General features: G+C 50.4%; 1 protein-coding gene across 7 annotated transcripts in view; it reads left to right on the top strand.

Annotated features, from left to right (window-relative positions):
* Positions 1–731: 731 nt before the first annotated feature.
* FANCA (FA complementation group A) overlaps positions 732–14,775 on the top strand; it is a 39,357-nt gene continuing 25,313 nt past the window's right edge. For 2 of the 7 annotated variants that reach the window (XM_070770474.1, XM_070770473.1), the window contains exons 1-14: positions 732–927; positions 1,577–1,686; positions 2,042–2,135; positions 3,469–3,611; positions 3,717–3,812; positions 5,263–5,336; positions 9,277–9,389; positions 10,394–10,476; positions 10,767–10,800; positions 11,187–11,253; positions 12,407–12,519; positions 13,448–13,524; positions 13,762–13,903; positions 14,281–14,414. In XM_070770474.1, coding sequence (XP_070626575.1) covers positions 849–927; positions 1,577–1,686; positions 2,042–2,135; positions 3,469–3,611; positions 3,717–3,812; positions 5,263–5,336; positions 9,277–9,389; positions 10,394–10,476; positions 10,767–10,800; positions 11,187–11,253; positions 12,407–12,519; positions 13,448–13,524; positions 13,762–13,903; positions 14,281–14,414 — 1,359 coding nt within the window. In that variant the 5' untranslated portion in view covers positions 732–848. The remainder of the gene's footprint in view (positions 928–1,576; positions 1,687–2,041; positions 2,136–3,468; positions 3,612–3,716; positions 3,813–5,262; positions 5,337–9,276; positions 9,390–10,393; positions 10,477–10,766; positions 10,801–11,186; positions 11,254–12,406; positions 12,520–13,447; positions 13,525–13,761; positions 13,904–14,280; positions 14,415–14,775) is intronic. The other 5 variants (XM_070770471.1, XM_070770469.1, XR_011561449.1 and 2 more) reach the window with 4 other exon arrangements.

Raw genomic sequence — 14,775 nt, 5'->3', positions numbered from 1 at the left:
GGCAGTGAGCGCTCTCTGAGGGCATCCGTCACCCCGTCTTCACGGCCGAGGAAACCACGTTGCCTGAAAACCTGGACACAGAGACTGGGGTGCACGTCAGTGTCTGCGCCCAGTCCAGGCACATACCCATTGAATCCCTGTAAATTCCTAAGTGGGCTGAATATTGGGAGCATCTTTCTAACAAGAGGACTTTACGGGACAAGAGCTGGTCACCATGGTTACAAGCCCGGATTTCCAGTCCTCCTCCCCACATCCTCCTGAGAGGGGCGAGGGGGATGGAAATGGATTTCAGTGGGAGACCCCTGTTGTGCGACCCCGGCGTGCGCGGCCTCGCGGTGACACTTCGCTTAAGTCTGGGGAGAAGGAGGGAGGGGCAGCCTCAGTACAGCCGCTGGGCTCCGCGGGGTCTCGCGCGCAGACTCGTTATCCTCGGTTCCCTACAGGCGGCGCGGTTCTGGCGTCTCCGGAATTTGGGGTTGTCGGTTGTTTCCTCACGCACAGCTCTGCTCACCTCGTCAGGAATAACGCAAAAGGGATAGCACAGTCTTCTCCCGGTGGTGACATCTGACTCAGGCCGCTAACTTCCGCCTTCAGTCGGACCTAAATAAATGCCACAGACACGGTTGGCCCCTGTCTCCCGCCACCTGCAAGATGGCCGCCTCAGCCCCGGACGAGATGGCCGCCGAGTCTCCGCCCCCGAGGTGGGTGTGACCTGGCAGCTGGCAGCCAATGGGCGCTCGCGTCTGTCCGCAGCCAATGAGAGGGCAGCGCGGGCAGGACCCGTAGAGCCCTGGACCCGAAGCGCGGGCAGGACCCGTAGAGCCCTGGACCCGCGCTCTGTTTGAGAGATGTCAGCCCCCGGGGCCCGGGTCGCCGCCTCGGATCAGGGGCCTGGGGTCCGCAGGAGAGCGTGGGCTGAGCTGCTGGGTAGGTGGGCGCGGGCCCCAAGACTCCTTCCCCCCCGAACCTTCTTCTGCCCATCCTCGTCCCCCTTCATCCTGATCCCGGAGCCCTGATCCCTCCACGCTCACCCGAGCTTCCCATTCTGGCAGCCCTCTGTCCACTCTGTCCTACGTGCGGTCACGAGGGGGCGATTCCAGAAGGTAGAGACGTAAGATTCACCTCCCCCACCCCCCAGTAGCCTGGATGACAATAATTGTTCAGCTCCGCTCAGCCCGAGTCACCTTAACATCTTTGAAAGGATCAATCCCAAGAAAGTAGCTTTGGTACAGTCCTAAACAGCTAAACTAGACTTTGCTCAGATTTCATCAGTTTTCCCCGTAAAAGTCCTTTTTCTGTCCAGGCTCCCACGTGTCAATTACTCCCTTTTCCTTGGTCCCTGCGTGGGTGACAGTTCCTGGGTCCTCCTGACCTGGGCGTTTGAAGGAGTGCCCCTATGTTGGGTGTGTCTGATATGTCCTAGGATTAGATTAAGCTTGTGCGGTTTTTGGCAGGAGTCCCATGGACATAACGTTCCAGGGTGCATCACCTCCAGGGGTACAGCGTGTCACGGTGTTTCCTTGCCTGAGTTTTTAAGGAGTGCTGTAATTTTTGTGAAACTGATTTTCTTCCCTAGAGGGAAGAGTTGAGAGGCAGAAACTGAGTCCCGAAGGGGAGCAGAAGGTGAGAGAGTCAGCCGTGCGCCTCCTGAGAAGCCATCTAAACCTGAATGACCTCATTCTGGAGGTGAGAGGCAGTTGGCTTCGCCTTTGTAAGCACATTTGGGTTGCAGGTTTTCGAGCCTCTCAAAGGCATCACCTTTATGAAGAGACACCTGGCAAGACTTGTGAGTATCTGGGAGGAGCACCCACTAAATGCTGTCCAGGTGAGAAAAGTAATCAGGAGCATATATCTATTTGGAGGTAGAATAGTCCAGAGAGGAGTCTGGTAATTCTCAAAGGTTTTAGTAAGTTTCACCCTAAAATTTTTTTCACCTCAGATTATTTGGGAATCGCACAGTAGGCAAGCACTGTGTACACTTTGGTTGTCTTCAGGACATGGCTTGCATTTTAAAGTGGAGTTCTTGATGTTTTGTTTCTAGGTAGAAGGTCCTCCCTGTGACCAGCTGTGTCTCCGCCAGTTGATTGATTGTGATGGTCCTGAGGCCCACACTAACCTTTCCAGTTCATTGATAGGTGAATTATAGATTTGTTTTCTTAATATATTGCGTTATGGCAGAGCTGTACGTAAAGTGACTTTGATGTGCTTCTAACAGGCAGATGTGTTTAAATTCCCCCAGATAATGGTTTTCTACTTACATGTGTGGTCACCAACAACAAGTTTCTGTGGCTTGCTTGGGGCTTGTTTTGAGGCTCTTGTTTAAAAACAGCAACTGTGCATCGGGCTCAGAACAGTAGGAACCTAAGTGACCCTTGGGAAGATGGGACAGAAATATGGTCCTCGTTTCTGGAAGTGGTGGGAACAGGCCGTGCTGGGTAGGGAAGAGCAGAAGGCAGCTGGAGATGAAGGCTGCCCTGGGCCACTGCTGGGAAGCCAGTGTTGCAGGCAAGCAAGTCCCACAGATTTTTTCATTTCCTGGTGCATAAAAATGTTACATTTACATGACACTGTAATCTACTAAGTGTGCAACAGCATTATGTCTAAAAGAACAGTGTGCATACCTGAATTAGAACATGCTCTACTGCTAAAATTTAAAAAAGACTTTATTGCTAAAAATGTTAACCATCGTCTAAGCCCTCAGAGAGCCATAATCTCTGTTACTGGTAGAGAGTCTCCCTCACTGTTGAGGCTGCTGACTGATCAGGGTAGAAGTTGCTGAAGGCTGGGGTGGTTGTGGCCATTTCTTAAGACAAGATAACAGTGAAATCCACTGTGTCTTCCTTTCACAGATTCTCTCTCCGTGGCCTGCAATGCTGGGTAATAGCATTTTACCCACAGTAGAACTTTCAAAGTTGGAGTCAGTCTTTTCAAACCCTGCTGCTGCTTTATCAGCTAAGTTTCTGTAATAGTCTAAATCCTTTGTTGTCATCTGAGCCGTCTTCTTGGCATATTCCCAAGGACTATATTCAATCTTAAGAAACCACATCCTTGGCTCAGATATAAGAAGCAGCTCCTCATCCTTCACTTTATCATGAGGTTGCAGGAAATCAGTCACATCTTCAGGCTCCACTTCTTCTTTTTTCAGTTTCTGTAATTTATTACAGACCCAGCACAGCCAAAAATTAAATGGAAATAGAATCCATCTGCCAGGCGCCCTGTTTGTGTCACCCATAACGTCCAAACGTGTGTGTATGTGTATGCAGCCCTAGGCTTCAGGGGCCCCAGACCATCGTGAGATGCTTCAACCAGACTGAAATTGCCTTACTTTTATATGTTGTGTCCCCCAGGTCTCTTCTCCCCTTCAAAAGGCAGTTTTCTGTAGTGCTAGAGCTTAAGAGAAGGCATTTAACCAGTCTCCTTCAGTAGTAGATTTTGTTGGGTATCTCCATATTTTGTTCTGTCTTTAAGGCTCTGCTTTGCGGGATCAAGCCACACGGCTGGGCGTTCCAGTGGCTGTCCTGTCCAGCCAGGTGGTGGCATCTGGCCTCATGCGGATCTGTGAGGCAGACACGAGGCCCCCTCCCAAGGTGCTGCTGACACCAGAGCAGAGGGTAAGATATAGCGTGAGTGAGGGGACTCTGCTTGTTGCTGTTTGGCTGTCTGGGAAAACTGGACATTTAATATGCTTTCTTAGAAAGGATTTAATCTCTTTTCAGAAGAAATTGTCGTCCTTGTTGGAGATCGCTCAGAACTTATTAGCACAGAACATGTTTTCCCGTCTCTACTTCTGTCAAGAATTATGGAAAGCACAGGTAAAGTTGAGATGGTAATTCTGATTCCAGGATCTTCAAGCAGTATTCTGTTCATTTTGGTGGAGCCAATAGAATCCCCAGGTTTTGTTAGGAATTTCCAGCAAGCGTCTTGTTAATCACAGAGACTGGAATGGAAAGCTTTCAGCAAGTGTCTCTGTGAATGGGGAAGAAGGACCTTCAATTACCGTATTTATCAGTATTCTCCCATCATTAGTCATATTTATTAGAATAGACAGTACACAGAAACATCATGTTATGCCTTCTTAGGTGTACTATGATGAATAATTTCCCAAGGTAGTAAACTATAAAAATGTAATTTAAAGTTATTTTTATTTTTATTGGCCACACTGTGCAGCTTGTGGGATCTTAATTCCTGGAGCAAGGATTGAACCTAGGCCAAGGCTGTGACAGGGCTGAGTCCTAACCACTGGACCACCAGGGAATTCCCTTATCTGTTGTTTTTTGGAAAGTTATAAATTCAGTAGGCCTACAGGGTTTTAAACAGACTTTATTACTGGAGTATAGTTGACTGACGGGGCTTCCCAGGTGGTGCAGTGGTAAAGAATCCACTGCCAACGTAAGAGACACAGGTTCCATCCCTGGGTTGAGAAGAACCCCTGAAGAAGGAAATGGCAACCCACTCCAGTATTCTTGCCTGGGAAATCCCATGGACAGAGGAGCCTGGTGGGCTACAGTCCATGGGGTCGGAAAGAGTCAGAGACAACGGAGTGACAGAACACACGCATAGTTGATTTACAGTTGAAAGTTATTGCTTAGTTACTAAACGGGGTCAGTTATGTAGCAAAGAAGAAACCCAAGGGTGGTGATGCATTCATGGTTTTTCCCTACTTTTATCCAGCGTTTATCTAGAGTTCAAGTGATTGTCAGGCTTTACTATGGTCCCAGCACCTGCTGATAATGAGCTGAATGCATGAGGGTTGTGATGGCCCGGGTGTTTGCAGGCAGCAGAGAAGAGTGGGCAGGGTGTCTGATTGGGTGGTTAGGAAAGGCTTCTAGGAAGAAGCTCATCGGGGTTGGTGGGGGGGGGGGCCTGAGTCAGAATTCCTGGGTGAAGAGAAGGGTGCAGTGGGTGTGAGGGCCCGAGTCAGACTGGGGCACCGTGTCCGAGGGGTGGGGCATGTCAGGGCTACAACTGGAGGGCCTTTGTCCTGAAAGTGGAGAGAAACCACTGAAGGGCCCTAGAAAGGAGAAATTGGCGTGACCAGCTACACTGTGGGGTCTTGTGTTGGCCACAGCAGAGAAAGGCCTGGAGGTAAGTTAAGCTGGAGTCTGGGCCTGAACCCAGGATCATGGTGGGGATGGGGGTTCAGGTGGTCATGTGAGTGTTGGCGGCTTGGTTTTCAGGAAAGCATGTCATTAGGCATATAGGTTGAATGTCTTAGAAGAAAATGTGTAGGTGAAGGACTCATAGTTCTGTCACTTTCTTCAGAATTCTTTGCTGCTTGAAGCTGTGTGGCGTCTTCATGTTCAAAACGTTGTAAGCATCCCAGAGCTGCTGGAAAGGTAAACCAGTGATTATTTAGCATTAAAATAAGCTAAAATGAAAACTTTATGTAACATAAAGTTAATATTACTTGATTTACTTTTTGTAATCTAGTCTAATTTGACTCACGTATATGTGAAACCAAAAATCACCCAGAGAAGCAGTTGCTTTATTATTTAAAGACAACGTTGTTATAATTGAAATCTTCATCATGCACAGACTTGGTAATTTTTTTTTATGAGATACATAATGTGATAAAATATTTTTCTCAGGTAAATTTATGACTGGTAAAATGTGTGCAACTGTTACCTCCTGAAATGCCACCAAGAGTCAGAAAGGGGGGTTTACAAAGGAACAACCCTGTATAGTTAGGAGAGACAAGGGGAGGAGGGGCAGAAAGTGGAGGGACTGAAGGAGAGGTGATCCAGGTGGAGCCAGTCGGACATGCACACTGCCTGCCACCTGTCCAGATGTGAGAAGGGTCAGGAGCCTTAGTGGTTGGCCGTCCCTGGTCAACAGAAGGCTGGAGGTTTAGGTGTTTGTTCTCTGGCCAGAAGAAACACAGAGTGTCTAGTCTGGGGGACTGTCAGGCACAGTGGTAAGTGCCATATTGAAGCCAGTGGTTTCATGATGTGTGGGTCACATCCAGAAGTTATGCAAGTTTGGTTAGTTTGACTACATGAAAACCATTATCTCCTAGCGTACACACCTAATGTCAGAGTGCCAAATATATGAAGCAAAGCATGATGGTAATGAAGGGAGAGATGGACTTTGAACCATACTAATTGGAGCCTTCAGTAATGGGTCGATCCAGTGGTCAGACTGGTGATGACCAGCCGACGTATCTGACACCTGCAGTATGTCCCACCCAGTGGTAGCAACACACTGGCTCTCAAGTGTGGAACCGTCTGCAGGAGGGGGCCGCATGGGTCAGGCCCTAGAGAGAGTGGGAATAAATTTAAAAGGGTGGAATCCATACAAACGTCTTCTCAAATCACAGAGCAGCTGAAAAGAATCCACAGAAGACAATTTGGGAAATCCACAGTGTTTGGGAAGTAGGCCACACGCTTTTCAATAATCAATGGATTGGCGAAAAATATCACAAGGGAAACTAGAAAATAGCATAACAAAGGAAATGGGAATAACATACCAACATATATTGGGTGCCACTGAAGTAGTGCTTAGAGGGAAATTAGCTGCAAAAGCCTATATTAGAAGAATGATCTGAAGTCAGTGACTTAAAGTTTGGCCTTAAGAAACTAGAGAGAGAAAAGCAAACCAAACCCAGAGCAAGAAGGAGGAAGGAAATAATAACCATTAGAGCAGAAATCTATGAAATGAGAAACATAATAGAATCAATGAAGATGTCTTTGAAAATGTCAGCAAAATTGATAAGCCTTTAGCTAGACTTACCCAGAAAAGAAGACACAGCCAGCCAAAATCAAGATGAAAGGGGGGTTATTACTGCTGACCGTACAGAAAATTAAAAGCACTGTAAGATAATACTGTGAGGAGTTTTATGCCAATAAATTAGAAAACAGATGAAATGAATGAATTTTCAGAAAGATACAAAAGATTGCACTGAATAGACTGTAACAGGAGAGGAAACCAAGTCACTATTAAATGATTCAGAGGCTTCCCACAAGGAAACCCTCAGGCCCTGGCTCCTCTTGAGAACTCTGCCAAGCATTTAAAGAGGAAATGCAGTGTCCCTTCATAAATTCTTCCAGAAAATAAAGACGATGGAATACTCCCCACCTTACTGCATGAGGCCAGTAGTACCTTGACAGGAAAGTTGACAGAGAGACCCCAGGACAAGAAATTACCAACCAGCATCTCTAATGTATATAGATGCAGAAACTCAGCAAAATATTTACAGACTGGATCCAGCAACCAAAAAAGGTCTAAACATCATAAAAATGGAGATTTATCCCCAAAATGCAAGGTTGGTTTAACATCTGAATGTTAATTAACATATACATTAATAGCATAAAGGACAAGAGTGATCATCTTAATAGAAGCAGAAAGCAGTTGACAAAGTCTAATACTATTTCATGATAAACACTCAGCAAGCTGGGAGTAGAGGGAACGTGTCAACCTCATAAAGGTCATCTGAGAAAAAACCCACAGCTCACATCATACTGAGACTGCAGACTGTACGATCAGGAACATTCTTAATATTTCTGTTCAATATCACCAGACTTTCTGGCCAGGGAATTAGTCAAAGGGGATAAAAAGGCGTCCAGATTGGAATGGAAGAACTGGAACTGTTTGCAGAGGACATCATCTTGCATATAGAAAATCCTCAGAAATCCACACCAAAAGTTCTGGTGTGAATAAATGAATTCTATGTGGTCGCAGGGTACTAGACCAATACACAAACACACTTTTGTTTTCATACGATAACAACACACAGCCTGAAGGTGAAACTAAGAAATAATTTCATTTAATAGTGCATCGAAAAGAAAAAGAACAAGACTAGTGCACTGAAAGCTATAAACATGCTAAAAGAAGCTAAGACCTAAATAGATGCTCCAGGCTCCTGGATCAGACATATTATTATCAAGACGGCACTGCTCACCAACACGACGTGTGTACCCAGTACGGGTCCTTCGGGTCTCAGCTGCTTTGCTCACAGACTTTGACAAGCTTGTCCCAGTGCTGATACGGAAATGCAAGGAACCCTGAATCACCAAAAATTGTTCAGAAAGAGGGGAAAACCTGAAGGAGTCACACCTACTGAATTGATTGTTTGAGTTCTTGCTTGCTTGCCTGCCATGCGGCCTGTGGGATTCCCCAACCAGGGGTTGAACCCATGCCCCCTGCAGTGGAAGTACATAATCCTAGCTACTGGACTACCAGGGAAGTTCCCACACATCCTGTTTTCAGAACTTTTAGTACAAAACAGTCATTATCAAGATAGCGGGGTCCTGGCATAACAGTTGACATACAGAAAAACAGGATTGAGTGTCCAGACGTAAACTCATACATTATGGTCAGTTGTTTTTGACAGCGGTGCCAAGACCATTTAATGGAGGGAAAATGGTCTTTTCAGCAGTGGGGCTCGGACCACTGGATATCTACATGTAGAAGGATGGAGTTGAACCCCTACCTCCACTACAGATAGCAGTTAACTCTGTGCATCCGAGACCTGAACTTAAGGGCTAAAACCATAAACCTCCTGGAAGAAGATCCAAGGGTAAATCTTCATGAGCTTGGACCAGGCAGGGATTTCTCGGACGTGACACCTAAAGTTCATGCGACTATCAGGACAATGAAAAGAGTGCACAGGAAACTGTTTACAAGTCAGACAATTCCTCTACTCCAACAATAAGAAGAGGAATAATCCAGTTAAAAAGCAGATAAAGGGTTTCAATAGACATTTCTCTAAAGAAGATTTTACAGAGACTTCCCTGGTGGTCTAGTGGCTAAGATGCTGCACTCCTCAGGCAGGGGGCCCAGGTTCAATCCCTGGTCAGAAGACTAGATTCCATATGCCACAACTAAGAGTTTGCGGGCTACAACTAAGACCTACTACAGCCAAATAAAAATAAATTTTAAAAAGATCCACCAATAGCTAAGCACATGAAAAGATGCTCACCATCATTAGTCACCAGGGGAATACAAACCCGGCAAGTGAGAGTTGCCCACCCACTGCGACGCCCCCAAACCAGCATTGCTCTGCCAGATACTCACTTGTTGGTCTAGAGCCCGAGCCCATTATTACTACTCTCATTACTTTATTACTACTCTCATTACTGTTATTAAGATTTTTCTTTTCCCCCAACAATAATAAGCCACTCCAAGTAAATACACTGTGGAAAAAGTGATGATTTTTACTTGGCTGGCCCCACAGTGGTGGGGGCAGGAGGCTGAGCAGTGCCGGCTTGCTGCCTGTGGCCTCAGCTCCCTGGTGGAGTGAGTGTGACAGACGATGGAATGCTGTGCTTGTGCCCTCAGCCGCGCTGACACCCAGGCCGTGGTGGTCTGGCTCTGCAAGGACCTAGGCCTGCTGTGTGAGCAGATAGAGGTCCCCTGTCCGCACGCTGAGGTCGCCAGGGCTGTGCTTGCCGGTGAGTGCATGGAGCGGGCGGGTGCGTCCCGTGGCGATGGTCAGGGAAGCACAGCAGGCCACACTTGGGGTGTGGAGAGCCAACAGAAGTCAGCTCAGGCACACCTGTCCTCGAGGGCATGTGCTGGCAGCCTCTTGGCCTGTTGGGTGGGCCGGCTGCTGTATTGAGGATAGGCACGTGGTGGCCTTCTGAGCACAGAGGCAGGGGCTCCGTGGATGACCTGTCCTGCCTTCCAGGCCCCGAGCGGGCGGGAGAGGGCGGACAGTCGGCTCCTAGGACCTGTGCAGTATCCATGCCTCTGCGAGGCCCGGCTCCAAGTGGTGATTTTAGAAGGTGCAAGAGAGGAAACTGGGCAAGAACCTCGGGTTCTCTGAATGTGGGGACTCTGGGTGAGCAGGGTTGCCTGCTGTGGCCCTTCGCTCAGACACCCGGCCCCTGCGGCTCTTGGGTCAGCAGGTCTGCCATCACCCATCCTCCCCGAGGAATGCGGCCCATGAGTAAATGGAAGCCTGGACGAGAGGGTTCCCTGTGGGGCTTATACAGTCTTCCTTTGCGGAAGGGGCATTCCTTCTTCCTAAAACTGTCCTGCTGATGTGAGTTATCCTGCTCCCAGATGAAGCTTAAACTGTTTAATTTCAGTCCCTTGATGGTAACCTTGTCAGAAGCTCTGAGTCCATCTCCTGCCTTGCTCCCCACAGTTTAACACTTTTGGGCCCTAAAAGCGTCCTAGTGTGGTTGAGTAGGAGGGAAAGGACACGTGAAACCCTCTTGAAATTTATTTAAGTGAGAACGTCCTTCCATAAACCTGACCAGCTATGTCTCCCTTTCTGTGCAGTGGGCTTAGGGAAGGCTTGGCTGGGTCTGGTGGATGCGGTTGGTGGGCCCCCCGTGCCCAGAGCCAGCGTCCCAGCTTCGTGCAGACCCTGCCCTCCCAGCCCCTCTGAAGCTGGTGGTCTGCCCAGGGACCACAGTGCACAAAAACACTTTGCTTTTGTGCTTTTCAGATCTTGTGCAAATGTTTGTTTTGAGGGGATTCCAGAAAAGCGACGGTGTGAGGGGAGACGGGGCACCAGCGCAGATGGCCCAGGTGGGTGCCAGGCAAGTGGAACAGGACTCTGGGCAGCAGGCACAGGATGAGGGGCTTGGGTGTGCAGCCCCATATGGGGGCGCTCCATGAGTCTAGCTGCGAGGGCGTAGGCCTGGGCAGTGGTCTCTCTCCTGCGTCTCTGGTTTCTGAAGCTCCCAGACTCTGGGCCAGTGCTTGGGAACAGGGGGAAGGGTGTCCTGGGCAGATCCCCCGAGGGGGTCTGGAGACTGGATCTGGGGTGATGGCAGGCTTGCTTGCACACAGGTGACTGCAGTGTTCTGTCCCCACAGATCGCCGCTGCTGTTCTTGAGCAGATGCTGGCCTGTGAGTGGCCCTGTGGGCCGGGCTGGTTGGGGTTCCTGTAGCTCCTGCCTTTCCAGCTCAGTCGTGCCCTTCAGAGGCCCTTTGACGTCTATGATGGGGTACAAACTGACCAACTCACTACAGTCTCCTCTGGAGACCAGCTTTGCTGTCTTCACGTCTGGTCTCCAGAGCAGCAGTGGTAACAGCTGGATGGTTTGTTAGGAAAGCACTGTCTTATCTGTATTTGGGTGGATTTTCAAGGCTTGAGTCTGATGCCACCGAGACGTGTGGGAGCTTGAAGGGATTGTGGGTTGGGGGTCCATGACCTGACTTGCCCAGAAGCACTTGGTCAGGGCTGTTTCTGACAGATGTGACGATATGATGCTGATGTCTCTTTTCTGCCTCAGCCACTCTCGAAGCTGTGGCAGCTGGCCTACCGGAGGGGTCCCCAGCATACAAGGCAGGGAGCTGCTGGTGAGTTCCTGGGGTGGGCCTGCAGGCTGAGCGTCCCAGCTGCGCTCTCCCTCCTGAAAGCTCCGTGATCTTTTGCCATCGTGGTGACAGCTCAAAGTGCTAGGAACCGTCTGAAGATGGGGCCCTTCCTGTGGGAACTGTGCCCTCCGGGTTGTGAGGAGGGGGCAGGCCTGGGTCCTCAGGGTCCAAGCCAGGGTGGCCTTGCCCTGCCATGCTGCCCCCGCAGGACCTGTATATGCTTCTGTGGGGGTGTGCCCCACGCTCCTGGGGACCGAACCTGCTTCAGGGGATCGTGGGCTGAGGCCACCCAGACTGTGGCTCTTCCGTGGGAGGCTTCTGTGCTTTGTTACTCCTTCCCCTTCTTAATTACCTTGCTCCTGGTTGCTGGTCCCCACGATGACATCAGGAGTCCTCAGCCTGCTGTGTGGTTCAGCACTTAGTAAGCAGCTACAGCACACAGCTGTGTTGTACGTGTGTGCATGTTCATCGTGTGTTGACTGTGCGATCACGGCCTCCCAGGTTAAATCAGTAAACTCAGAGGCCCCTCCCTGTCTGGGTGGCTTCTGCCCTGTCTCCCACCCAGAGCCTCCTCACTGCATGTGGAATGCAGGCAGGTCACATGGCATCTGGGACCCTGAGTTCTCTCCCCTAAGGGGCACCCCACTGTCAGGCCCAGCCCCTGTCCCTCCTCACCTGTCGGTGACTCTCTGCACTGTCTTTCCTTCCCTCTCGTGTCGGGGGATGGCGTCCTTGGCTTGAGGAACGTGGGTGTGGTTGAGAGCTTTGTGGTCTAGGGCGGGGCTGTGGTTCCTGTGGCCTGTGAAACCTGCGAGGAGCGGCCCTTCACGCCCCCAGTCTGACCTGCCTGCTTCTCTCTGTGACAGCGACTGTTACCTTTCATCCTGTCCTCTAGAGTGATGCCCCCCTAGATTCCTTTCCATCTGCAGCATGGAAGCCGGGCTGCAGGCCTGCCAGGGAAGCATGGCAGGGTGTGGGCAAGGCCAGCCCATACACCCAAGCCAGGGGTCTGGAGTGTGGGGCCTGCAGGTCTCCGCTGCTCTTCGGATGAGCTGCTCCTTGTGCGTGAGGTGTCGCTGCCATGCAATGGGAACCTAGAGGGTCCCTTCCCTGAGTGCCTCCGCTGTGTCTACAGGTTCAGTGTGTTCAGTGGACCCATGTACCAGAGTATACTTTCAGCAGAGACTCTGAAGAGGTGGTTCTGTCATACTCTGACCCAGATCCTCACCCACAAGCCTGTGCTAAAAGGTGGGTCCAAGCGTCCTGGCGCTCCCCACTACGGGAACTCAGACTGTGGGTGTTAACACTGGAAGGACAGTCTTCTGTCATTAAACATCTTGTTTGAGAGTAACACTTTCCCATAAAGAAAGTTTGAATTAAAGAAGTGTCACCCATTGCCACAGTAGAATGGCAATGGGTGAAGGCCTTCTTGTCTTTTCTGGGTAGGTTTTGGTTGTTTTTTTTTTTTTTTTTAAATATTTATTTGGCTGAGCTGGGTCTTAGTTGTAGCATGCAGAATCTTAGTTGTGGCATGTGGGATCTAGTTCCCTGACCAGGGATCAAACCCGGGTCCCCTGCATTGGGAGCCAAGAGTCTTAGCCGCTGGACCACCAGGGAAGTCTAGGTAGGTTTTTAAAACAGTGCTCATACTGTGAATTCCAGGGTTCTGTCTCTGTTTCTCAGGTCAGCATTTCCTGTGTGTGCATGGCTTTCTGTGAATTCCAGGGTTCTGTCTCAGTGGCTCAGGTCAGCATTTCCTGTGGGTACATGGCTTCCTGAAAGGTGTCCAGCACCTAGGCCTTCTCCAGGTCTGCGTGGCTCCCAACACGCCTGCCCTCGGAGCACAGGAAACTCCTCAGAGGCCACTGCTCCAGCAGAGGGCCTGGGCCCGCTGACCTGTGCTTTTCCACCTGCCATGCTTTCCACGGCGTCCTCACTGCTTGTTCACAGTGAAAGTTCGAAAGCCAAATAATTAAAATGTAACTGATGGGTTGGAGGATATTTAGTAGATATGTATGATAAAGGATATGACATAAAAAATGGTTGACAAATGAAACGATGAAGTTCACATACACTTGGAAAAGTGCAAATTAAAACACGGTAAGTGTTTGACATGGACTCAATGAACATTGATGATTGCTGACCTGTCATTCTGTGTGTTTGCTCCTGAATGAAGTTTCCGATGCCGTTCAGATGCAGAGAGAGTGGAGCTTTGCAAGGACCCCCGCTCTGCTCAGTGGCCTGTACCGCAGGGTAAGTGCATGGGGTGGGGTCCTGGGAGACACCACAGCCACAGCTGTCCCCGGCTGGATGACCATCTAGGTCCAAGACTGAACTTGTTACTAGGGCAGAGCGCCATAGCCTCAGAGGAGAACTCCCTCTGGCTGGTGCTGGCCGTGGGGGTCAGCATGGGCAGGTGTTTTGAGTCCAGGTTGTGTCTGATGCAGAGTGGGAGGAGGTGAAGGTCCAGCTTTGACTCTCTGCTTCCAGCTCTTTGTGATCCTGAGCCCAGAGGAGCTGGTGGGCCACTTACAAGACGTTCTGGAGACGCAGGAGGTAAACTGGAGACACGTGCTGTCCTGTGTGTCCACACTGGTCATCTGCCTCCCAGATGCACAGCAGCTGGTTAATGGTGCGTGGGGCGGGAGTTGTGTCCTTTTCTGGGTGTGTGTGTGTTGGCGCGTAGGGAGAGAGCTGTGTCCTGTTCTCAGTGTGTGTCTGTGTGTGATTTATGGACCGGTGTCTGTGAGTGAGCCTGTCATGGAATCACTGATTCCAGCTCAGTGAAAATGAAGCCCTTCACACCTGCTCAGCAGGTGGTCGTCCAGCCGGGGACAGCTGTGGCTGTGGTGTCTCCCAGGACCCCACCCTGCTCAGCCGTCTGCCTGCTGCCGTCTGCCCTCGTACCCACTGCCAGGCTGCGTGCAGGCCGCCACCCATGCTTGGGGATCGGTGTGGGCAGGTGGACGGTCCTGCCTTGTCCACAGCCGTGCTGGTGTTCTTACCTAGGTTGGGTGACCCGTCTGCTGGCACGTGCATTCGAGAGCTGGGACTTGGACAGCATGGTTTTGGCATTCCTAGTTGTGCGGCAGGCTGCGCTGGAGGGCCCGGCTGTCTTCCCATCCTACGCTACCTGGTTCCAGGTGAGCTGCCTGCACTCCCGCCTGGCCCCCGGGGTCCAGCATGGCCCACGTTTGCAGCTGTGGTTGACTCTGCTGAGACTGCATGGCTTCCCACCTCTTTGTGAGTGCAGTCTGGTAGGACGGTGAAAACCAACACGGCTGCTTTTGTGCACACTGGGCTGCTCTGTGGTGGTTCTCACATCCATGGGGATGGGGTGGGGCGGGGGTGCCCTTCTCTCTGCTTACTTCCCACCAGGTGCAGGTGTTTGCCGGGGTTTGCTCCTTCCAGACTGCTGAGCCCATCTGGGTGCATTTGGATCTGGGATTACAAGGCCTATTCTTTGTAGAAGCTTGGGTGGCAGAGCTATTGTCTCCTTGCTGG

Source organism: Bos indicus, chromosome 18 (assembly GCF_029378745.1).
Source record: "Bos indicus isolate NIAB-ARS_2022 breed Sahiwal x Tharparkar chromosome 18, NIAB-ARS_B.indTharparkar_mat_pri_1.0, whole genome shotgun sequence".
In the NCBI taxonomy this organism is placed as follows: Eukaryota; Metazoa; Chordata; class Mammalia; order Artiodactyla; family Bovidae; genus Bos; species Bos indicus.
Note: the sequence above shows the minus strand (reverse complement) of the source record. Positions and strands in the feature narration are given on the sequence as shown.